Source organism: Lacerta agilis, chromosome 6 (assembly GCF_009819535.1).
Source record: "Lacerta agilis isolate rLacAgi1 chromosome 6, rLacAgi1.pri, whole genome shotgun sequence".
Lineage (NCBI taxonomy): Eukaryota > Metazoa > Chordata > Lepidosauria > Squamata > Lacertidae > Lacerta > Lacerta agilis.
In genome coordinates, this window is record NC_046317.1 from 91,046,164 (window position 1) to 91,072,335 (window position 26,172).

The window sequence follows — 26,172 nt, forward strand, 5'->3', positions numbered from 1 at the left end:
AGAGAGGTGGGCCGCCGAGGGATCGTCGCACCAGGGCGGCCGATCCCTTTAAGACGGCCCTGGAGCCGCCCATGGGGGTGGGGCATGCTGCCAATGGGGGCGGGGCGAGCCAAGGCAGGGCGCACTGCGTGGAGCCTCTCTGCAGCCTCCCCCTCAGCTGTAGGGCGGAGCTTGCAGGTAGTCCGCCCGCCGCCTCCACCCCAGGAGAGACGTGTGGCTCAGGCACGCTGCAGGCCCCACGGTGTGGCGCCCAGTGCCCTCCACCTCACCTAGCTATACCTCTGGACTAGGCAGATTCATGGAGGAGAGGGCTGACGAAGGCTACTAGCCATAAAAGCTGTGCTCTGCCTGCAAAGCTGGAGGCAAAATTGCTCCTGGTTTCTGGAAATCACTCGAGGGGAGAGCGCTCCTGAAGTGGCGTAGGAAGGGGCATGTGGTGGGTGCGGGAGTTATTTTTTCAGAAACACATATTTTTGCCATTTTGTCAACCCCCCCCCCCAGTGATGGCACCCAGGGCGACCCGTACCCACTGCACCCCCCTTCCTACGCTACTGCCTGGCTACGTTCACACCATGGAAACCGTGTTTGGATTTAGCTATGCAGTAAATCTGTTTCTTGCCCTTTCCCTTTCCAGCCTTCGGCGAAGAATGCTTCTCTTGCGATGACAGGAGGATGGAGAGGTTTATGGTTGGGGTTTCTGAGCTGGGTTCTTCCCGGGAACATGGCATTGTTCCCCGGAAGCTCTTGAGGGCATCCCACAACGTTGAGATGGGTGAATGAGGGCCAGCTTTGGCGAAGTCCCCTCTCAAAAGCATCCCTGCCAGCAACCACTAGATGGTGATGTGAAGTAACCTGGAATGAGAAGACCTATAACCTCTGTGCAAACAAACCGGGATGGAGGCTCAACAAACAGGCTGTCTGGGGGAGATCCTAATTCTGACAACCATATGGAAAGAAAGAAATGACTGGTTTTGCCCCCACCCACCCACGCATTGTGCCTTCCTGGGCCCTTCGCCCATAAAAAAGTTCCTGTTTCCTATGCCAAACGTAACAAATCAATCTCTTCCTCGCTTTCAAAGCTTGATTTGAGGAGTCCCTCCCTCCAAGCATCTGAAACCCAGCCTTGTCAGCTTCATGAGTACCCTTCCTCGCAATGGCCCCCTGAGTCGGGTTTCACAGCTTCTGCGCTTGTTCTGTGTCCAAAAGATCTCAAAGAGCAACACTAGTAGCTTTTCTCCCTCCCCATCAAGGGGGGAAGAGGAGGAACAGCACACTAAATAAATAATGTAATAAATAATATAAATACACCCGGCATTTCCCAAGTTATCTGAAAGAGAGAGAGAGAGAGAGACGGAAAGAGAGACGACTGTCTCTCCCTCACCCCCCTCTCTATCCCGGTAATCCTGAAGAAAAGTCAAAAGCTTGTCTCGCTCGTGCGAGACCAAGCCAGGAGTCTCCCAGAAGACGGCCTTCTGCTGGCGTTGACTGGAGTTATTGCTTCGGTTGACGATTTGGAGAAGGAAGGAGAAGAAGGCAGGTCAGCAGGACCGGGGGGGGGGGGGGAGAACGTTCTACTGCCCTCAAGGCACCAGACCACAACTCCCACCACCGCTGAACATGTGGTTGATGAGAGCGGTGGTCCAACAATATCTGGAGAACATCTCATGGACCACCCCTGGGTTTGAAGGTGTCTGGGCCTCGGGACCAACGATTGCCATCTTTCCAAAGTCCCCATCACCTTCTGAGAAGGACAGGTTGCAGTTGCCAGGTTCTTAAGTGCTTCCTCCCGGTAACAAAACAACTTCCGATTTGTCGCGGCGGTCCCTTTCGCTTCCCAAGGCAACACTTCTCCTTTCTTGTCCAAACCCCAGATCCCTGAAGACGGCTGCTGTGGTCCTGCCCCTGCCCCTTCTCTCCATCCCCTGGCTGGCTCAGTTCTCCGCTTCACAGGCGTGCTCAGCTCCCTTGAAGCAGGCCGACTCGTAGTGCTTGTTGAGGTACGACTTGAGGGCGAAGGTCTTCTCGCATTGCTTGCACTTGTAGTGCTTGAAGGCCGAGTGCGTCTGCATGTGAGCCCGCAGGTTGGAGCGGTCGGCGAAGGCCTTTCCGCAGTGGGAGCAGCCGAAGGGCTTCTCGCCCGTGTGGGAGCGCATGTGTCCCTGCAGGAGCCACGGCCGGCTGAAAGCCTTGCCGCACACGTCGCACTTGTGTTTGAGGTTGTGCGTCAGGAGGTGCATGGCCAGGGCGGGCATGGAGACGTAGGCCTTGCTACAGGTGGGGCACTTCCTCGCCATCTTGCTGTCCAGGCTGCGGTGCGTCTGTTTGTGCCGGCTGAGGTTGGAAGACGTGGCGTAGCTCTTGCCGCACTCGCTGCACGAGTGGCGGTGCGCCCCCCGCCGCTGGCCCTCTCTCCGGCGCCGCGACCGCCCGTCGGTGATGAAGAAGGCGTCCATTGAGTAGCTCTCGGTGACTGCTGCTTCGCCATTGAAGTAGTGCGCCGACAAGCTGGATTGAGGGCTCTCGGGGTCGCTGTAGTCTTCGTGAGCCGGTGTGTAAATTGGGTCTGAGGAGGCCAGGTGGAGCTTCTTCTTTTCATTCTTGTAGCCGGACGACGCGAGGCAGGTCTGCAGATACCCTACGGAGGACAGAAATGGTTCAGTTAATCAGGGAATCCTGAATTGGAAGGGATCCCAAGGATCGTCTAGGGCAGGCCAACCCCCTGTAATGCAGGCATCTCAGCTCGATCATCCAAGAAGAAGAAGAAGAAGAAGAAGAAGAAGAAGAAGAAGAAGAAGAAGAAGAAGGAGAAGAGTTTGGATTTGATATCCTGCTTTTCACTATCCGAAGGAGTCTTAAAGCGGCTCACATTCTCCTTTCCCTTCCTCCCCCACAACAAACACTCTGTGAGGTGAGTGGGGCTGAGAGACTTCAGAGAAGTGTGACTAGCCCAAGCTGCATGTGGAGGAGTGGGGAAGTTGTGGGATGTAAACACAGAGCAGTCAAAACACAACATTGCTAGAGTGGACATGAAGGTAACTCAGTCCTCCAGGCATAACTTCCTGCTACCTGGACTGAGTTAACTTCCTCTGACCAGAAGTAGGTGTGGTCTCACCTGGGAACAAGATCCCAAGACCAGTCACCATTTTCTCCTCGTCTCTTGAATGAGCAACAACCATGTCCTCCTGGCTCTTAGCCAAGAGAACAAAGGGAGCTACTTTTCCCTATGGAAGTAGCAACCACATGTAAATACATTTATCTAAGCCTGCCTGCCTTCTGAGAAACGCTGTGTAACGCAGGAAGTAATGTGAGTAAACTCCTTTTTCTTCATTTAAGATACATTGTGTCGTGTGCAGTCTTTTAAGAGGGATATAGGGGAATTATACCAGGAATAAATAAATATATATATATATATATATATATATATATATATATATATATATATATATATATATATAGTTTTAGGCTTTAGCAAGCCTGTGCAAGCGCGTCTGCTGTGTGTGTTTTAAAAGGGAATGAAACTCTGCTAAGTTTGGAGCTTGTTAACACAAGCTGGGATGAGATATATAAGTTAATATATCCACACTCCTAAGCATTCCCACAGAAGTAAACCCAGTTCCCCAGATTACAAGTCTCCCACTCTTAACCACTACACCACACTGGCTCTCATGACAGATGGCCATCCAACCTCTGCTTAAAAACCTTCAAGGAAGGAGAGTCCCCCACCTTCCAAGGGAGTCCGGTCAACTCACTGATTAAATCACAGAATCATAGAACTGAAGAGTTAGAAGGAACCCAAGAGCCATCTAGTCCAAAAATGGAAAGAAGAAGAAATCCTGGCGAAAGAAGAACGGATGCGAAAACTTAGGGAATATGCAGAAATGTTGAAACTTACCGGAAAAATAAGCAATCAAGACAACATTTTAAAAAATAATAATAATAAAAGAATGGAAATGGTTTATTGAATATTTACAAATAAATTGTAAACAGATAAGGACACTGACAAGATTATTGTAACAAGTTTTATAAGAGTATATATTTAAAGTAGATGAATAAAGGAGCAAGTGGAGCAGAAAATATTAAAATTTAAGGAACTGCAGAAAGAGGGGGAAGGAAGTCAAGTTTTGAAATGATAAAATGATTGTAAAAATATTGAAATGTATAAAATTGGAAATCATAAGTATGATTTACAGGTAGGTAGCCGTGTTGGTCTGCCATAGTGAAAACAAAATAAAATAAAAAAATTCCTTCCAGTAGCACCTTAGAGACCAACTAAGTTTGTTCTTGGTATGAGCTTTCCTGTGCATGCACACTTCATCCGATACCATTTTTTGGATCCATTTTCAACTCAGGCTTACCTAAGCAGAACTGTATTCTACAAGTGTGCATGCACACGAAAGCTCACACCAAGAACCAACCCAGTCGGTCTCCAAGGTGCCGCTGGAAGGACCCTTCTATTTTTCATTTTGTTTTAACTAAGGGTAGCTGGTTTTAACTAAGGTAGCCATGTTGGTCTGCCATAGTCAAAACAAAATAAAATAAAAAATTCCCTCCAGTAGCACCCCAGAGACCAACCAAGTTTGTTCTCGGCATGAGCTTTCGTGTGAGTATGATGTGAGCTTTCGTGTAAGTATGATGATGATGATGATGATGATGATGTCATCTGGCCCAACCCCCAGCAATGCAGGAATAATGAATCAACGGATTCGTTTAATAATATTTCTACACTGCCCCATTCCACAGGCTCCTGACAGCTAGCAGGGCGTTCAGATAGGAAGCTGCCTTATACCGAATCAGACAATTGGTCTGTCTTGCTTAATATTGTCAACACTGATTGGAAGCAGCTCTTTAGGGGCTCAGGTGGGGGTGTTCCCTAGCCCTGCCTGGATTGATCCTGGGCATTGAGCTTGGGGCCCCCTGCATGCACAAGAGGTGCTTCACCCCTCCGCAATGTCTCTTGCTCTCTGGAAAGCAGATATAATACAGCGAACGAACAGGAATGATTTAAAGGTACAACCAAAGACCTGTGTAAGTTTGTAGGTGAGCTTTTTCTGTGGTGGTTTGCATGACAAACCACTGTTTTTTAAAAAGGAGGGTTTATTTAGTATTATTTTTGTATTTAGTATTAATTAATTAATTAGTATTTAGTACCAATTAATTTAGTATTATTATTAATTTTGAAAATTGCTAAGATTTCTAAATCTATCTGAAACATGGATTCTAGGGTGCTGTACCCCAAATATCAACACAACAAAAATCCAATAGCTATACAGTATGAAAACAAATAATTGCAAAGGAATTAAGGAACAAAATCTGAGAAATATGGTCTCGCCGAACAAAGTGCCACATAATTCATTCACGAGTCTTTGGATGTCTCTGCACAAAGCTCCATCTATTTTGATCAGGGCTAACAATAACAATAACAATATATGTTGCCCATCTGACTGCATCAGAGAGTCTTTCCTATCGCCTTCCATCTGACGATCCTTATTAACCTAGTTTGTCTCAGCACTGAACCTGAGAACCTTTGCACACAAAACATGTGTTTTTGCCACTAAGTTATGCTTTGGTGTTGCAACTAGGAAACAGGGCATGGGAGATACAGGAGACAAGCAGCTGAGAGAGGACAGACATTTGCATAGTCATGTTTGCAGAATGTCAACTCCTGGAGAAAGAGTCGAAAATTCTTTCTAGTAGCACCTTAGAGACCAACTGAGTTTGTTCCTGGTATGAGCTTTCGTGTGCATGCACACTTCTTCAGATACACTGAAACAGAAGTCACCAGATCCTTAAATATAGTGGGGGAGGGGTATTACTCAGAAGGGTGGTGGGAATGGGTGATAGGCTGATAAGTGTGGAAAACTTGTTGACGACTCTAAACGGCTGCAATTAGTCTTGCAGGGAAAGGCAAGGGGTGAGATGGCTAAAGATGGCTTTGTTATGTATAATGAGATAAGAATCCAATGTCTTTGTTCAAACCAGGTTTCTCCATGGTTTTAAGTTTGGTGATTAGTTGCAATTCAGCCACTTCTCTTTCCAGTCTATTTCTGAAATTTCTTTGTATTAAGACAGCTACTTTGAGATCTTTTATAGAATGTCCTGGGAGATTGAAGTGTTCTCCTACTGGTTTCTCTGTCTTGTGATTCCTGATATCAGATTTATGTCCATTTATCCTTTGGCGTAGGGTTTGGCCTGTTTGTCCAATATAGAGAGCTGAAGAGTCGTCAACAAGTTTTCCACACTTATCAGCCTATCACCCATTCCCACCACCCTTCTGAGTAATACCCCTCCCCACTCCCCCACTATATTTAAGGATCTGGTGACTTCTGTTTCAGTGTATCTGAAGAAGTGTGCATGCACACGAAAGCTCATACCAGGAACAAACTCAGTTGGTCTCTAAGGTGCTACTAGAAAGAATTTTCGATTTTGTTTTGACTATGGCAGACCAACACGGCTACCCACCTGTAACTGGAGAAAGAGAGGCCGGTGTGTTCCCTTCCCACACTGGATTAAGGGAAAACCAAGTCTTCCTCTCGACTCCCTTTTCCAGGGAAGCCTTTGATGGCATCCAGTGCTGTCAGTAAACAAGGGATGCAACTCGGAAGGAGCTCAGCAAACAAAGGAGCATCGGGCGCACGGTTCCACAGCGAGAGGCTACTAGGAACACGCTTGTGTTTGCCCCCCTTCCCTGGGGAAATAAGAGGAGCTGAAGTGGAAAGGAGCCGACCTCTTTCTCAGGCCGTTCCTTCTGTCTCGTCCAATTTCCTCTTGATTGACGGACGGAAAGGCAGAGGCGAGCCGGGTCATCTCATTACCTCCCCTCGTCTGCCTCGCACGAAAATAAAAAAAGGAATTAAATTTTGTCAGCTGCCAAATAGCCTAGAAGTTAGTAAAACGGGAAATGGGTCACAGTCATGCTGAGCGGAAGGGAGCTTTGTGCACGGGGTACAATCTTCTCCACAGGATCAAACTCTAGGAGAACTGGGTGCGTGCACAGCGCTGATTGGCGCTGGCCTGTGACGTCACCAACCCACCTTCCCAAGGGTTTTTTTTTTCCAACTAAAAAAGAGTGAAAATTAAAAAGGCCAACAGCTTGCCAGAAGCTTTGGTGGAGGTGGAAGCTGGGTGACTCTCTTAGTGTTCAGTTTGCTAATAAGTAAGTCTGTCACTGAGGAGGCGGACTCAAGGCGGACAAAAGAGTTTCTTCACACAATGTTCCAGTTACAGGTAGGTAGCCGTGTTGGTCTGCCATAGTCAAAACAAAATAAAAAATAAAAAAAATTCCTTCCAGTAGCACCTTAGAGACCAACTAAGTTTGTTCTTGGTATGAGCTTTCGTGTGCATGCACACTTCTTCAGATACAATATTTGGCCTGTCACCTTGAATATTCCCATGCCGGATATCACATATGACACCAGGGCCAGGAGAGGAGGAAATAAGTTTATCCTGCAAGGCCAATGTCCAAGGGTGCGGGATCCCCACCCCTGTTGTAAATGATAAGAGGGTAGTTATCCCTGAAGTGTGGGTGGCAGTGACCCACTGGGAAGCCCTGTGACTTTGTTTCCAAAAGTGGAAGCGATTAGGGAGAACTACTTTGGAATTCCAGGCTTGTGCAAACAGAACTTGATATTTTAGACAACCACAACCCTGGAGTAATAGCTTTGGCCGGAGTAACATCTATCTGTGTTCACAATCTGAGAGACTGTGTGCAGGGGCATAGCAAGGGTGGGCGGTCCGCCCCCTGTTCCATAATGGAGGGGGTGACAAATTATCAAGGAACAAATTTTTTTGGATATTTTTTTTTAAATGCCTGCTCCGAAGGTCTTATCTTACTATACTAGGGATTATATAGCTATATATGAAATGTCATGCATATCAGTTAATATCTTGACCCTCCTCCACCAAAATAGCTGTTCACTTGGCTGTTTTCCTAGGTCATGAAGGCTGAAATTTCAGTTCAGAGAACATTTACTGTTCCCAACCCTAACCCTGTGGAAAGCCATCTAATTAGACTTTAATTTGATTTTGAGATTTTTTAGGAGGTAATTTAATTATTGTTTGATTTTGTACCAATGTTATGTATCTGATGTTAGCCACCCTGAGCCCGACTTTGGCCGGGGAGGGGGGGATATAAATAAAAGTTTTTTATTATTATTACTTGTTATTATTCCTTTGTAAGAAAATATAAAATAACATAAAACCATTTTTTGTGTGGGGGGGAATCAATGGGGGGGGGTTGACAAGAAAATTTCTGCAGCGGGTACCACCTGACCTTCCCATGCCTCGGGGGGGGGGTTGACAATTTTTTTTTGCCCCCGGGTACCAATTTACCTTGCTATGCCCCTGACTGTATGCATGTGGGGGTCATCATCCTCTGTTCTTCACTGAACTTCTGCACCAGTAGGTGGCCCCCTTGGGCAGGAGAAAGCTGCCAAGAAGAGGGCATGCTTGCAGAAAGAAGGTTGTGTCACTTCTCTGAGATGGGCTAGCCGCTAAGTGAATCTAATTTCTAATGCCAATGCGTATAAATGCACACATGCACAAATATTTCTGCACCGTGAACTGCCCAGCTTGCTTCTGATCCTGGAAATAGCACATAGCCATTGTTACTAGTAATGTACGGAAGTGAGAGCTGGAAGGCTGATCGCCGAAGAATTGATGCTTTTGAATTATGGTGCTGGAGGAGACTCTTGAGAGTCCCATGGACTGCAAGAAGATCAAACCTATCCATTCTCAAGGAAATTGGCCCTGAGTGCTCACTAGAAGGACAGATCCTGAGGTTGAGGCTCCAGTACTTTGGCCACCTCATGAGAAGAGAAAACTCCCTGGAAAAGACCCTGATGTTGGGAAAGATGGAGGGCACAAGGAGAAGGGGACGACAGAGGATGAGATGGTTGGACAGTGTTCTCGAAGCTACTAACATGAGTTTGGCCAAACTGTGGGAGGCAGTGAAGGATAGGCGTGCCTGGCGTGCTTTGGTCCATGGGGTCATGAAGAGTCGGACACGACTGAACAACAACAACAATTGTAACTAGTAACCACTGACAGCCTTAGCTTTCATGAGTTTGCTTAATCACCTTTCAGTCATCTAAGTTGGCCGCCATCACTATATCTCAGTGGTCTAAACTACTGAGCCTCTTGGGCTTGGTGATCAGAAGGTCGGCGGCTCGAATCCCTGTGATGGAGTGAGATCCCATTGCTCTGTCCCAGATGCCATCCCAGCTCTTAGCAGGCGACACAAATACCCTATTTTTCCATCTATATGACGCCCCCATGTACAAGACGCCCCCTAATTTTTGACATTATTTTTAAGGGGGGAAAACCTAGTCTTATACATGGAAAAATATGGTATTTAATGCAGGGATGGAGGGAGGGTGTTCTGCAATTGACAGCAATTGATCTGGATTGGAACTGGACCCACAGTGTCATAACTATCAGCTCAAAATAAAATAAAAAATTCTTTCCAGTAGCACCTTAGAGACCAACTAAGTTTGTTCTTGGTATGAGCTTTCGTGTGCATGCACACTTCTTCAGATACCTGAAGATATCTATTTATTTTAAATAGATAGATAGCAAATATGCAGTGCAATAATAATGATAAGTTACAGGTCTATCCTGTAACTTAGTTCTGAAGGAGTGTGCATGCACACAAAAGCTCATACCAAGAACAAACTTAGTTGGTCTCTAAGGTGATACTGGAAAGAATTTTTTATTTTATTTTGTTTTGACTATGGCAGACCAACACGGCTACCTACCTGTAACTATAACTATCAGCTGTTGCAGAAGCTTCTTTTGGGAGAACAGGCTCCCACCAGTTAACTTAGAATCATAGAATTGTAAAGTTGGAAGGGACCACCTAGTCCAGAACTTTCCAAACTTTTCATGCCGGTGACACACCTTTTAAATATGGTTCATTTCGCGACACAGTTTTACTAGCAAACCGGAAGTTAAACTAACCAATTTCCAGCCCCGGGAGGAGCGCGGGGAGCGTTTGTGCGACACAACTACACACGGCAGCTGACACACTAACGTGTCGCCACACACAGTTTGGAAAGCTCTGATCTAGTCCAACCCCCTGCAATGCAGGAATCTTTTGCCCAAGTGGGACTCGAATCCACAACCCTGAGATTAAGAGCCATCAGAACTATCTCAACACTATAGGACTTCTTTCCATAATGTGCTAAAGCTCAACCAGTGAGTTTTGTGGCTAAGTGGGGATTAATCATGGTTTCCCAGGTCCTAACCCAAACCCTTGCATTGATCAGAATTTGTGCGCCGCTTAATTGTCCATAAAACCTCTTAAGCAGTTTACAAAGGAAAGTTGGTTTAGTGTAACCACATGAAGAAATAATTCCTTTCTTTTAGCGTAAACCCGCTGCGATCAATTCGACCGGGCCATCCAAAATTCTGGCGCTTGGGCTGGCTGTGGTTAAAACGATGGTTTAAAGAAACACAGCAATGACAATTCCCTGCTAGCTAATTGGATTCTTCCTGTGCAGGTTGGAACTCACACCACAGAAAAGCAACAGGCTCCCTTTTATGTATTCAGCTCTAAATGATGTTAGGAAATCAAATTACGCCTACTTGGGAGTCCGTTCCAGAAGCGACCATTTGTCCCAACATCTGTGCCTTATGGAAAAGAACCAGGAGAGATTCAACCATTTGGTATACTCCAGCTACAGATGGCATTCATTTGGCAAATGGGAGAGTCAAAAATCCCTCCCCCCACAAATAAAAGTAAATAAATTGAATTAAAAAATAATTAAATAGCCAAACTGGTATTTTCTCTTCATTTGAGTTTCTGTTCTGATCTTCTTGAGATCTAGGGCGGAAAACAAGAGAACGATTTCTTCCTTACGCCCAAGAAGAACTCCCTAACTGGAATGGGCTCTCCAAATGGATCCAAGGTCATCCGCCAAGATGGCGCCAGATGGCCCCCTCGACATATCAACAGGCAGCTTCCGCGATGCCTCCAGAAATACTGTTCTCCAAGCTGGTCCAGGACAGAGAAAAGAAAGTCCTTCTTCACGCAGCTCATTGTTAACCTGTGGAACTCTCTCCCACAGGAGCCAGTGATGGCCGCCAAGCTAGATGGATTTAAAGGACGATTTGACAAATTCATGAAAGAGAGAGGGCAGATCCTGAAGTTGAGGCTCCAGTACTTTGGCCACCTCATGAGAAGACAAGACTCCCTGGAAAAGACCCTGATGTTGGGAAAGATGGAGGGCACAAGGAGAAGGGGACGACAGAGGATGAGATGGTTGGACAGTATTCTCAAAGCTACTAACATGAGTTTGGCCAAACTGCGAGAGGCAGTGGAGGATAGGGGTGCCTGGCGTGCTCTGGTCCATGGGGTCACGAAGAGTCGGACACGACTGAACGACTGAACAACAACAGCCAGGATGGCTATGTTCTGCCTTCACAATCAGAGTCAGTTAGTTGTTGCTGGCATCCGTCTGCCTCGAGAGGCAATGGAGTGCACCTCTGGGGGTGAAGTCAAACCTATGCATTAGCTGCCCCAAAATGACCTCTCTGGGGTACAAGCCTGGGCTGTGTGCATGGAGGTCCTGGGCTGCCCAGAAGACAAGACCCACCCCCCTCAAGGAGGGGGTGGAGCAACATAGGCTCCAATATAAAAATAGTGACATTTATTTATTTATTTATTTATTTATTTATTTATTTAAGGCCAGGCAGCGCCCGCGGGTGTCAAACTACTTGGAAGCGATTAGGGGATCTAAGGCAGCAATGCTTTGGTCAATGGAACCGCTGGGCTAAGCTGGCTCAAATAGTGACATTTTCCACACCCCGACTGACACTCCTCGAACCCCCATTTTTTGTGGGATATAATCCACTGGGAGCAGTCAAATACAACATTCCTTGTTTTCCTAGAGTGGACATGCAAAGCAAGGGGCTGTTTGGTCCAGCCAGTCGAAACTTCCTGTTTCCTCCTGGGCTGGAGCATCCTTCCTTGCATGTGACAAGAAGGTCGGCGTGACCTAACCTGTCCAGGTAACAAAAGGACAAGGCATGCTGACACCCTCTCTCTTTTTCACTTCCTTCTTCGCTTGACCGGCTTCTAGCTAGGACTGCGCTGCTAGCTTCCAGCTAGCTGGATCTGGGATCATTCCTCCCTACTGTGGGATGTGAAACACAGGAGCAGTCAAATACAACATGGCTAGAGTGGACATGAAGGTGGTCTCAGTCCTCCAGCCAGAACTTCCTGTTCTCCTGGGCTGAGATAAAACTCCCTCTGTGTAACTGGAGATGGGTGTGGCCTCACCTGTGCAGATTAACACAAAATCACAGGGGCCAGACTCCATCTTCCTCTTTTGGGTCGGCTGCTTGATAGAGCAACATCTAGTTAGGGATCCCTAAACATTCCCACTCCTATAGGGGTAGATCCACATGTACATATTGTAACTAAGTCTGCCTTCAGGGATCACACTGTGCTCTGCCTGATGTAAGTAAACTTCTTTTACTGACTTTGAATAAGATTGTGGTGTCTTTATTATTTTAAGAGGGATTCCAGGGAACTTACCAGGAACGTACAATTCAATCTGAGACAGACCAAACTGTATAATAGTCAGAGGCTCACATGAGCCTGCAACCAGCTATCTGCTGTGCATGTAAAAGGGGAATGTAAACTCTGCTCAGTAAAGGAACTTGCTAACACAAGTTAGGAAGGATATTAAACAATATATCCTCTCCTGCCACCATGAACATTCCACAATTTCTTGTCCCCCTCCTTGCAGAGGATCTCCACCACCATTATGCCAACGGGACGTGCCACAGATGCCCTCCAGCATCCTAAGAATACCCCTTAATCCTGATTTGATTTGATTTGATTCTTTGGTAGATTTACAAAAAGAAAAAACACACCCCCAATAAATAAATTTTAGAAAGGGGCATGATTACTAATGTAAGCATAAAGCATGGGGGGGGGGGAATCCCAAGACTCGGTGGACTCCTCTCTGCTCCCCCTTTCTTCCCTCCCAGGGTGTCCTGCCCCTTTCTGCCCCTCAGAGCTGGCACGTCACATGGGGCTGGGTCTTGGTGGCAGCAGTCCACCTGCTTTCCAGCTGTGAGCTGCCCAAGGGAGGAGGCTGGCAGCGGTGGCCATGGAGAGGCCATGGAAAGCAATGGGATTATTATCCCTTGCAGCTGCGGCAAGCTTGGGAGAGGTGCTGGTGAAGGAAATAGGGACATTCCGGGATCAAATTAGAAGACGGGACAGCTTTCGTAATTCCGGGACTGTCCCAGGAAAATCAGGACACTGGGAGGGGATGGAGCAGGGCCACTGAGGGGGGTGGTCTGCCGAGGAGGTGTGGCTTGGGGAGAACCTGGGTAGGGGCAGACAGAGAAACCCAGAGGCCTGAGTTTGGTCCCTGGGTTCTGAGGTTCTCCAGATGGATAGGAGGGCAAGGGAGGAGTTGGGTTCAAAACACCCCACAAACATTTTCAGTACAGGCTGAGCAGGAAAGGGTCGTTAACCGTTTTGGTGCTGGCCATTTGTCACCCAAACTGACACACACACAACAGCTCCCCCCCCCCCACAGTGAGAAGGATACTGATCCCCTTAGCTTTTCCTTTGCAGCAGGGAAACAAGCAGCTGGAGCCAGAAGGTGGGCAATTCTGGGAAGGAAAGTGGCAGCCTCATCTGCCTGCCTTTTTTCATTCCAAAATGAAGCTTTTTAAAAGCTGTCCAAAAACTTGGACGTCGGGGGCACTGCACATAAGGAGTAATTTTTCCCTCTGTTATTTTGCCCAAAATATCTTAACTGTCGGTGGTGAGTATTATTGTCCCATATTACAAATTTCTTTTAGGGGAGGGGTAGCTGAAGGTTGAAATGCGCCTTCGCGAAGGCAACACAGGAGTGAAATTTCCACCTGGGAGAACGCAGGTGGGTGCCGTCAACACCAGGGTGTGTCTGTGTATCTGTAAATTGGGGCTTTGCCGCTCTCAACCCTCATTCCTTTGCAGAGGAAGGAGGGCACTGGCAACCTCCAAAACAGAGGGTGAGTTTTCTAAGGATAGGAAAACACACATCCCCCTCAACGCTGCGTTTTGAACACTCAGCACCAGAGATCACTGCAGGATGACAGACGCCTCTCCTGCCTCCCCCAATCTCTGTGCTTGAATACAGATTTTTTTTATTTAGAAAGAGAAAGAGAAATCCCTGAACGGGTAGAGCTATCCTTTCTTTCTGTTGAAGATCACTGGGAGATGCTTCTCTCTGCCTGGGAAGGGTTTTTAAAAATAGAATCCACCTTTGATTTTTATTATTTTGGCAGATGTGCAATTCAGAAGGTTTAAGAGACCCCCCCCCTCCACCAATGCTGGCAATCTCTACGATTCCCCCCCCCTCCTGGTTCGCCTCCTCCTCCTCCTCCTTGTTTACCAAGTGCAGTCACACACTCTTGGCGGAAAAATGCACTCCTCAGCAATTTTTCACACTTTCGCTGGAACACACAGCAAGGTTATTGCCAAGAGGAGCAAACTATTTCATGCTAGGAGCTGCTTCCAGCAACAAGGATGAAAAGGAAACAATGTCTGTGTTGGGAATCTTTAGGATGCGTTCCGTGTTTTTTCCTGACCTCCTCAAATTGTCAAGCAGCGGTTTCCGTTATCCTCTCCAGAGTGGTATATGGCATATCAGAATTATGATTTTCATTTTTTTTGACAGGGAGGGGATGCCCTCCAAGACTCTCCCAACCCCTCAGAGCAGGAGCAATCATCCTTTTCCAGAGTAACTGATGGGCACTCTTGCTCCAAATGAGGTGATAACGAGTCTTTCAAGTTTCCCTGTTCTTTGTGACACTTAGCACACAGTAGTCTTTGCCAGCTTGGTGGCCTCCATATGGTGAAGACTACAACTCCCATGGTGCTTGTATTTAAAAAAAACATATGGAGAGAACTTAGAGGGAGTCAGAGAATAATAATGGGGGGGGGGGCGGTTTGAACAGGAGTGCACTCACTGGATATGTTCCCCATTAGTGAGAAAGGCATCCTGTGCGAATTCAGCTCTATTCGTCCACTTCCTCACTGTTGCCAAATGTGTTGCTGGTGTTGCTGGGGGGCATGGCTATTAAAAAGAACTCCACCTCCTCCCATAGAGTTGGAAGGTACCCTGAAGGTCATCTGGCCCAACTCAGGAATCTTTTGCCCAACGTGGGGCTTGAACCCACGAACATTGGATTAAGAGTCCTGTGTCCTCACACATTTACTGATTCCTTATGGGTTCCCCCCACCCCATTCTTTATGTGATCATGGCCAATCAGGGATCACATAGTGAATACGACGATATCGTGGCACCCACTGACAGACAAATGAGGCTCTGTTGCCTTGTTTGTATGCTTTTATAAGAATTAATATTCTGCATTGTGATTATTTCTAATTAATACTTTTTAAAAATTATATGGTCTGAAGCTCAACATCAAAAAAACTAAGATCACGGCCACAGGTCCGATCACCTCCTGGCAAATAGAAGGGGAAGAAATGGAGGCAGTGAGAGATTTCACTTTCTTGGGCTACATGATCACTGCAGATGGTGACAGCAGTCACGAAATTAAAGACGCCTGCTTCTTGGGAGGAAAGCAATGACAACCTAGACAGCATCTTAAAAAGCAGAGACATCACCTTGCCGACAAAGGTGCGTATAGTTAAAGCTATGGTTTTCCCAGTAGTAATGTATGGAAGTGAGAGCTGGACCATAAAGAAGGCTGATCGCCAAAGAATTCATGCTTTTGAATTCTGCTGCTGGAGGAGACTCTTGAGAGTCCCACGGACTGCAAGAAGATTAAACTTATCCATCCTTAAAGAAATCAGCCCTGAGTGCTCACTGGAAGGGCAGATCCTGAAGCTGAGGCTCCAGTACTTTGGCCACCTCATGAGAAGAGAAGACTCCCTGGAAAAGACCCTGATGTTGGGAAAGATGGAGGGCACAAAGAGAAGGGGACGACAGAGGATGAGATGGTTGGACAGTGTTCTCGAAGCGACTGGCATGAGTTTGGCCAAACTGCGAGAGGCAGTGAAAGATAGGCATGCCTGGTGTGCTCTGGTCCATGGGGTCACAAAGAGTCGGACACGACTCAAACGACTGAACAACAACAAAATTATTTTTATTATTGCCTGTGTGGTATTTTGTGAGCCGCTTTGAGCACAACTGTGGAAAAGTGGCATACAAGTAAACATGATGATGATGATGATTGATGATGACGATGAATCAGGAGGGGTGAGGAAGAGGAGGCATGTGTCTTCGGAGGATGACACTTCTGGTTTTGCCAGGTTGCCCGATGGCAGCATCATTGCACGAGGGCACAAAACTGTAGGGAGCGCCAGGATTTGTACCCTCCACCTGCACAATAGGCAAACATCATCATTATTTTTTTGCACCCTCTTCAACCCCTCTCATCATTGCAGAAAGCGGGTGGGGCTTTTGGAGTGGGTGGCTCTGTCACGAAGCTTTCATGAAAATCCGTTCCCTATCGCAGTTCAGATCTCAAGCTGCCCATCTGCCCTTGTTCCTGGCGTGCAGATCGAACCATACCCACCTTGCCTCCCGGTCAATGACCATCTCTTCCCACCCGCGGCAAACCTCTCTTTATTGGTGTCCCTCGCTCAGAAGCATCAGCTTCTCAAGGGCACCTGTTCCCTTCAACAAAGAACATGCCAAGCACTGGATTTTTCTGCCTCGCTCAGCTTTTCTGATTATGGAAAGGGGGGGGGGAGAGAAACAGGCCTCAAAGCCCCAGGCAGGTATTTGTGAATTAAGGAGGAGAGGGGGAGGGAGACCTACAGCAGCAGCCCATTCACTCTCTTGCCTCTCCTGCTATTCCCAGAGTCCCTGCTCAAGAACACTTGACACTGATTGCTCCTTAATGCACTAAAAGCACCTTCTCTCTCTTTCGGATTCCTGGATTCTCTCCCTCTCCCCTCCCACCTTTTCATTGCATGCTTATGCACTGAGAAGGGCTCCATGGGAGGAAAAAAAAAGAGGTCTCCTTCATCTGGGCTGGCATCCTGTTTCCAAGAGTGGCTATTAATCCTCTGATCAATTAGCGAACTGTTAGTTGCCCTATATCCAAAGTTCTCTGGGTAATGAACAGTTGAGCAATTTAAAACAGTTGCAAAGCGCAAACCCCATCCCACATGGTGCAGGGGCAACAATGACACTCGGGAAATGGAGAGGCCATCGCCAAAACAGAGACCAACTGTATTGCCAGCTGGAGTTAAATAATTAAATCATAAAAGCCGTGCAGCTTGGTTAGGGTTGAATCACATTCTAACTGTTCAAAATATAGTGGATTTAAGAAAAGATCAAGATCATAACCAATCAGGGATCCTGATTTTACTGTACATACCCTGTTCCTTGACCATAGCTCCTGACATTCAAAAGCACACTTCCTGAAGCAGGTTCCATTGAACTCAGTGGCGTAGCATGGGAAGCAGGGGGCTGTGCCCGGGCACAAAATTCTGATGGGGCACAACCAGTTGCTCCCATGCAGGATTCTGCACAGGGTCCCCATCCTGTCCTGACGAAGGCAGCAGAGCAGCCCAGGCCTGGCGCTCCTCTCCACAGGCATTGGGGGGGGGATTTGCCTGCCAAGGGCTGTGTTGGCCGACCAGGACCCCCACCCCTATGTGGGCAGGCAGGTGGTGCAGCACAGTGGTGGGGAGGGAGGCACCCCGACAGCGACGGCTTGTGCACCCTGGACTCAGGCAACCCACGGTACGCCACTGATTGAACTGTCGTGGATAATCATCCATCTCCATGAATTAGAATTCTCCCTTTTAAGAGCCGTCCCAAACTCCTCACCCCAAGTTGCTATTTGCCCGAGTAGAAAAGCAGCCAATGTCCTAAAGGTCCAGCAGGATCAGACCAAAAACCCCTCTGGTTCAGTGCAGAGGTCAACCAGATGTCTATGGGAAACCCGCAAGCAGAACAGGCGCATAGACTCACAGAATTTGGGGTGTATCATCACTGAAGCAGTCAAATACAGAATTTCCTGTTGCTTAGAGTGGACACACAGGGGGCTTTTGCTCCAGACAGGGAAGACTTCCTGTCATACCTGCTCTGGAGCCTCATCCCTTTAGCTCAGACTTCTTTCTCTACAAATGTAACTGTAACCACAAGATAAAGCCTGTCTCCAGAATACTACTTTGGACTGAATGTAAGTAAACTTTAAAAGGTAAAGGGACCCCTGACCATTAGGTTCAGTCGCGACGACTCTGGGGTTGCAGCGCTCATCTCACGTTACTGGCCAAGGGAGCTGGCGTACAGCTTCCGGGTCATGTGGGCAGCATGACAAAGCCGCTTCTGGTGAACCAGAACAGAGCATGGAAACACCGTTTACCTTCCGCCGGAGTGGTACCTATTTATCTACTTGCACTTTGATGTGCTTTCAAACTGCTAGGTGGGCAGGAGCAGGGACCGAGCAACGGGAGCTCACCCCATTGCGGGGATTCGAACCACTGGCCTTCTGATCGGCAAGCCCTAGACTCTGTGGTTTAACCCACAGCGCCACCCGCGTCCCACCAAGTAAACTTTACTCTTGCTTTTAATCAAGACTGTTGTGTTATTATTATTTTAAGAGGGAAATAAAAGGGGAAACTTACCAGGAACAAGCCAGACTGGATTGCTTAACTTAAAGGATCTAACGAATCACCAACTTGCTTCCAGCAATCTGCAAGGGAATGTGCTCTGCTGCTTGCTCACTAGCGTGAGTGAGGAGGGATAATATTTAATCAATATATCCTCTCCTACTTTCCTCAACATTCCCACACAGAATTGCAGTGTTGGCAGGACCCAAAGGGTCATCCACACCCTGCAATGCAGGATACATAGCTAAAACTTTGTGGCTGCCCTTTTCTGGGCAAGATCCCCAGGAGCTGGTGGTGTGTCCACCATGATTAGGGACCAGCAGTGACTCCCCTCCTGGGCCAAATGCTGCATTTGCAAGGGCTGACACTTTTCTAGCTGATGTGGGGCCAAGCTAGCCAGCTCTACCACTTCTGCAGTGCATTTAAACTCCTAAAGCAGGAGTTCAAGGATCTTGAGAAAGTTGGTAGGAAAAAGGCATTGCACACAAACACCTCCTTTCAAGTTCCCAGGTTTCTTGCAGCCTCCCTGGGCAGAACAGGCCTGTCAGGACTTTGAAGCGGGAAAAGCTTTTGACAGCTCATCTTCTCACTCAGCCCAGACAGCTTAATCCCTCCCCTGATTCTTGCTTTCCTTCCTGAATGTCTGTTTTTCTTTACAGGGAGGGAAGGAAGGAAGGGAGACCTTCTCAGAAGCAGCTGTGACTTGTGATCAAAGATATTGCATTCCCCCCCCCCAATGTGCTGAGCTGTATGGAGCAGGCAGCCCACAATTCAAAAAAGGGGTGGGCAACCTGCGACCCTCTGTTCCTCCTCAGCCTACTTTCAAAGGGTCTCTCCACGCAGCCAGTTCAGACCTCTGGCACAAGCATTCAGAGCCTGCTGCGTGGGGAGAAAAGAGGGGGGAGAGAGAGAAAGAAGTGGAGGCAGAAAGAGAGGGAGACAGTGTAGACTAGTGGTTAAAGTGTTGGGCTAAGGCCCGAGTTCAAATCTTCACTCAGCCATGAAGCTCACTGGGTGACCTTGGGATGTCCACTCTCTCTCTCTGAGCCTAACCTACCTCACAGGATTGTTGTGTAGGTACAATGGGGAGGAGGAGAGCTCCTTGGAGGAAAGGTGGGGTTATGTATGCAATTTAATGCATGAAATAAAAATAAATGGGGGGGAGGGAGGGAGACACTGTAATATGGACTCTGGCTGGCAGCAGCTTTCCAGAGTTCCAGGCAGGAGATAGTCCTAGCCCTACCTGGAAATGCCGGGATTGAACCTGCAACCTTCTGGGTGCGGAATAGAAGTTCTACCACTGAGCTACGGCCCATGGAGATGGGGGAAGATCTAGGTAACCACCTTGAAATTCTTGGAGGAAATGCAAAAGCAAATAAATCTAAAAGAAAATTCTTTCCAGTAGCACCTTAGAGACCAACTGAGTTTGTTCTTGGTATGAGCTTTCGTGTGTTCATACCAAGAACAAACTCAGTTGGTCTCTAAGGTGCTACTGGAAAGAATTTTCTATTTTGTTTTGACTATGGCAGACCAACACGGCTACCCACCTGTAACTAAATCTAAAAGAGTCTCAGAAAGGGTACATGCCTTTAATTGTAGGCCCACTAATTATGATTTGGCCACCAGTAAAAATGGACCCTCCCCGGTAAATTAATCAACAGAAACTTTTAGTTGATTAATCTACCGTTGAATGGATTGAGCTCTTTGAAGGGAATGGGGAAGTGCCTGCATACAGGACAGCTCTCTCTCTCTCTCTCTTTCTGTGTGCACATGGAAGTCCTCATACCCTCAAGGGACTGGAGGTGGGGCAGGGAGGCTAAAGTGCAGATCCAACACAATGCAGCTACATGCATGGATGCTTGTAGCTGACAGCCTGGTAGGCCAATAGCAACATGCTCTGCTGCCTTCTCCCTCTCCCTCTCCCCCTCTCTCTTGCAGGGTTGTTCATTCTCTCCCCCACACTCCGGAATCTTCCCCCCTGGGGAAAGCAATCCATATGGTCTTGCTGCTTTCCTCTCGCCATTGATCTGCTAGCCCCTGCTGCCTGAGACAAGAGAGAGAGCTCTTGCCAGTCAATTTGCCTTTGTTTTGCCTCGGTTCCACCAGGGGAGAATCGACTCTCCAGTTCCTTACGATGGTTAACAACCCCCCTCAGATGTTGTCCTGCAGGGTCCCCCGTGGAAATGAAGGGGAAGTGATGGAGCCTGCGCAACAGAGAGTCCCAGTGGAACACAGAAAGCTGTCTTAGCAGTGAATCAGATGCTTGGTCCACCTATCTCCATATTGCCAGGCACTAACCGGCAGTAGCTTTCTAGGACAACAGACAGGGATATTCTCTGTCTGTCTCACCTGGAGATGCTGGGGATTGAACCTGGGACCCCCTGCAGGCAAAGCAGATGCCATACCACTGGGCTCAAGCTCTAATGTGCCCATCTAGAATCATGCCCTGTTTAGGGAAGTTTTTAATGTTTGATGTTGTATTGTGTTTTAATTTGTTGGAAGCTGCCCAGAGTGGCTGGAGCAGATGGGCGGCATGACAACATTGTTGTTGTTGTTGTTGTTGTTGTTGTTGTGCCACTGCAAAGATAGGTGACTCTTGCTGCAAAACCTTGGAAAACATTTCACACAAGCCATGCAGCGCCACAACAAAATGTTGCAACACCACAGAGAGAAATAATTTCAGGTGCCCCCAGCTTGCAGGTAAGCAGCATTTTGTGCACTCAGCACACCTGTGGGACTGTGGACACAACAGCAGAGCAGAGCTGCCTATCCACAGGGCCACAGCAAGGAAGTTGCCATGGCTAAAAGGGAACAACATGGGGGAATGTGTGCATGGGCTGCATCCCAGGTCAAGGTCAGCTGCAGGTTTGGGGAGGGCCTGGGCAACCCCCTCCTCTCTTAGTGAGTTCACCAGCCAGCACTGGGGACCAGAGCCAACATTTACATTTCCCACAATGCCCCAGAACGCGCTCTGTTGGGGAATCAAAATGGCAGCTAGGCTCTGCCAGATGCTCAGAGCTCTGGGATGGGAGATGCCAGGGTTTCTGGGACCCAGGAAGAAAGAGGCCTTTCTCAGGCAGGTACACAAAAACAAAAAACACAAACCAACAACACCTGGAGATACTGGGGCTTGACTGTGGGATGCAAAGTCAGCGCTCTGCTAATGAGCTGCAACAGCTGCCTTCTCCAGGGTGTTTTGGACCACAGCTTCCAGCTGCCTGCACTGTAAATAAAGGACCCAGGTCACAACTTGATGGTGTGCATTAAGATTAGAATATCCAGCCCACAGCCAATGGTCAAAGATTAGGGGAGTTGTCATCCCATGTCGGCTATTTCTGATGCCTTCCTCCAGAGAGGGCCCAGTTAAGGATCTCTGAGCTCCATCTCCTCTCACAGAGGTGGTTTCAAGAGGCAGGATGAGGAAGGCGTCAGTGATAGACTACAACTCACATCATCCTTGACCGTTGGCCATGCTGAGTGAGGATGGTGGGAGTTGTAGTCCTCACCATCTGGAGAGGGTTAGGGATCACTGAGCTACAACCCCTGTCGCAGAGGAGGTCTCAGGAGGCAGGACGAAGGAAGGCATCAGAGCCAGCCAACATGGGATGACAACTCCCATCGTCCTTGATCATGGACTGAATATTTTCATGCACCATCATCAATGTATGACCTGGGTGGTAAACTTAGAAGGCCAAGAAATAGGGGAGGTGTTCTTGGGGAGGATGGATAAGGAGGGCAGCAACACAGTCCTTTAGTTGCAATGCAGGCAGCTGGAATCGTAGAATTGTAGAGTTGGAAGGGACCCCAAGGGTCATCTAGTCCAACCTCCTGCAAATGCATGAATCTTTTTGCCCAGCATGGGCTCAAACCCATGGCCCTGAGACTTAAGAGTCTCATGCTCTACCAACTGAGCTATCTGAGTATAAGGTGAATCTGATTTACCCATTTTAGCTTTGGCACAAGTAGGGTAGCAAAGAAATGCCAGTTCTCCTCTACTTCCACCTAAACATTAGGAAGAACTTCCTAACAGTGAGAGCTGTTCGGCAGTGGAATTTGCTACCAAGGAGTGTGGTGGAGTCTCTTCTTTGGAGGTCTTTAAGCAGAGGCTTGACAGCCATCTGTCAGGAATGCTTTGATGGTGTTTCCTGCTTGGCAGGGGGTTGGACTGGATGGCCCTTGTGGTCTCTTCCAACTCTATGATTCTATGATTCTATACTTTGAAACCCACAAGGACCCTGTGAGGCAAGTTAGAGAGAGGTTTGCTCAAGGTCATCTAGAGAACCTCATATCTTGAGTGGGGATTTGACCCAAAGTCATCCCAGGAATCTCATAGCTTGTGTGGGTTTCCCTAGTGCTAGTCCAGCACTCCGGGCAATACCTCTCACATGCTTGCAAAAATCATTTGGACACAGGAATGTTCTCTTCCCACCTCCTCCAAATTCCTTGTTTAAGGAGGTCCGCTGCCCAAGAGTCACAAAAAATTGGATTACAATCTCCCTTTCTCTCTCCTTTTCTTCCATGACTGCATAGTATATCCTTGTAAATGGATATACATATGTCAGAGGGTGATTGAGCAGGATTTCCACTAACTGGGGGTGGAGGTGAAGACATGAATCCAAGCCCCCCCTCCAATGTGGTTCTCCTCCTCCTCCCACTATCTCCTGGCTCCCGTCCCTAAATCCCACATCCTCAAGTTTTCAAATCACTTTGCTTCCCATTCCCAACGCTCGCAAAAAAAAAAAAGTTTCAGATCCTCTCAGAAGCCTACATTGCATGCAAGAAGCAGACCTCTCAAAATAATGCGACAGAGGGTCATTCTACAGATTATTCTGATCACAGGAGTCAGATTTCCTTACTACAGTAATTTGATTTAAACAACAACAACCCAACAATCACAGAATATATAGCCTCATCGATCCCGTGTAGGTCTACTTGGAAGTAAGATCCACTGATCTCAATGGGACTGACCTGCTCCCAGGTATTATTGTTCACAGAGGAAAGATGGGGATTCCACTTTTGAATGAATGAATTAATGATATGTATCCATCAGAATTTAATTAAAATTTATGGAGGATCACTCAGACTACCAGCAGCTCTTAGTCATGGTGGTTTAACCAAACCTCCTTCTGCAGGGACAGTATATCTCTTCACCCCAAATACTGGACTGAAACAACAGGAGTTCCACTGTTTTCTTGCTACAAGCGTTTTAAGGGACTGGCCGCTGTTAACAGAGTGTGTGACCTTTTGATCTGAGCCAGCAACGCAACTCTTAAATATTTAGAAACACATCCACACCCTTGACCTATTGAAGCTTAGCACAGCAGTCCTGTCAGGACGGAAGGACTGGAGTTATGCCACTCAAAGAACCAAAACTCTTTGCAAAGGCCACCGCATCCACTCAGGAAGGAATGTCATATTTCTGCAGACGCAGCAGTTTACGCAGGGTGCACCTATGGGAATTCATCTACAATAAACTAGCACGACAACACACACACACACACACACACACACAAATACGGATCCGCTCTTTGCAAACGTCCTTCGCTTTCACATACATTGGGCCAATGCCCGAGGTTCGAGAAACACGCGCGGAATGCCCTTTCCAGCACACATTCCCTTTCTAGAATTCCCTTTCTAGCCACGCACAAGAACGCGAGAGAGAACAAACTTTTCCATGCCCCATTTTTTTTTGCAACGGCTCCGCTAAAGTCATCCACCTGAGTTGTCCAACATGGGTTTCTGGTTGGTGGTGATGGTGGTGGGGGAGAATAGGAGATACTGCTGCTGCTTTGGGTCATAAACTTGAGAGATGGAAGAAGGCAGCCGAGGATGAAAGCTGCTGGGAGGAGGGGGAAGGGAGCGCATCCTTCCTCTTTGTAGGACGTGGATGAAAGAAAGCAAGGAAGAATCCCGAGTCCGGGCCGTGAACAGGGCTTTGCTTAGCCTCCCTTGAGCTCAGAACCCCTTTTGCTGCCTTGGGGCGAGCAAACCCTATCCAACTCCACCCCCCCCGCCCCGTTTAAAAATGTATTTATAACAAATCTCTTGGACTCGCAACATTTCTCCCCACACAGAAAACTCTAAGATCCCACATTGCATAACGGAAAAAGCATCCCAATCTAAGTACAGTATCATCTCTGCCCACCCCCGTTTTGTGTACTGTCTTCCCCCCACCCTTTCAGTTGTAGAGGGGGTGAGTACCACTGCCGGGTCCAAACTTTACCCAGCCAGACCTTGGGTGCCGATGTGTCATGAAGTATCCAACGTTCTCTCACAAACGTTATTTCTCCCTGCTCACTGGCGACGTACCCTGGGGGGGGGGCAGGACCATCCCTCTGGTACAATATGCTGTGGGACGGTGGGTGGGAGCAGTACAAGAGGACCCCCCCCTCACCCTGCAGGCAGTTTTTTTAAAAAAAGATTGACACCACTTTTGGTGCCTGTATCCGTTACCTAGAGGAGCCATGGAAGGGGGGGGGTGTCACTGTGTCCAGGGAACAGAGAGACCGAGGTAGCGGGAAAGAGAACTCCATTAACACCCACAGTTCTTATAATCGAGGTCCCTCTATGCAAAACGCCCCAGACCTTGCCAAATAGGTTGCGCCCGCTCTTGGCTCACCCCGCACAAACATAACCAAGGGTTTCCCCTTTACACGCTCTTCCTGCCCCCTCGTACCCTCTCCCTCATCCCCACACTTTCTCTCTCGCGCACGACGCCCCCTTCCTAGCATCGCACGCCATCCCCCCCCCCCCCCCGACCCTTCTCAGAGCGCTTCTCGCCTCCTTACCATCCTCCACCCCGGGGTCGCCGGCCCCCAGGGGTCCCGCCAACTCATTGTACGAAGTTTCCAAGGGGTGGTAAGTGGGGGTCGCCGGGCTGGGCTGGAAAGCGTCCGCCTTGATCTTCTTGACCAGGAAAGAGCGAGGCATCGTGCAGGACCCGAGACGCCTCCGCCCGCCGCCTCTGGCTGCTACTGCTGCTGCTGCTGCCTCCTGAGCCGCGATCAGCACTTTGGACAGCTCCCCGCCCGCTCTCCGCTGGGAGCGAGAGGAGGGAGGGGCGGAGATGGGAAGGGGGGGGGGAGGAAAGTGGAGGAGGAGACAAGGGGGGGGGAGGCGGGAACTGCCGAGGAATAGCTGAGGTCAGCAGCAAGCTCCAGCCTCCCCCCCCCCCTTCCTCCTGTCTTTATATGGGACGCAGGCTGCGGGGAGTGGGGTTGGAGGGGGGATGATCAGGTGGATTAATCCATCAACGGTCCCCCAGGACCGTCAGCACGTGAGCAAAGAACAGGCAGGGCTAAAGGATGGGGCGTTGTGTGTTGGGGGGGGGGTTGGGGGAATATTGCGAGAGGCCAAGAGAGGGAGAGGGTGGGAGGAGGGGAGGGGGGGAGGGAGAAAGTGAGAGGAGGGTGAAGCAGACAAGGGGACCGGGTTGGCAGTGCGGTGGGGGGAGAGAGAAAGAAAGAGAGAGAGGAGAGAAGGAGGGAGGGAGCACATATTCCATTGCCCATCTGGTTAACACTGGGACACACACACACACACGTCTAGAGGCCAAGGTTTGAGCCTGTAAACAC

The 26,172-nt window shown here is 48.3% G+C and overlaps 1 protein-coding gene across 1 annotated transcript; it reads right to left on the reverse strand.

Annotated features, from left to right (window-relative positions):
• Nucleotides 1-1,931: 1,931 nt before the first annotated feature.
• Nucleotides 1,932-25,555, reverse strand: SCRT2 (scratch family transcriptional repressor 2). Its single transcript, XM_033153999.1, has 3 exons — nt 25,387-25,555; nt 24,316-24,399; nt 1,932-2,635 (listed from the first exon to the last, which is right to left on the reverse strand). Exons 1-3 carry the CDS (start codon nt 25,526-25,528, stop codon nt 1,932-1,934), a joined length of 930 nt encoding a protein of 309 aa, XP_033009890.1. The 5' UTR covers nt 25,529-25,555.
• Nucleotides 25,556-26,172: the final 617 nt, after the last annotated feature.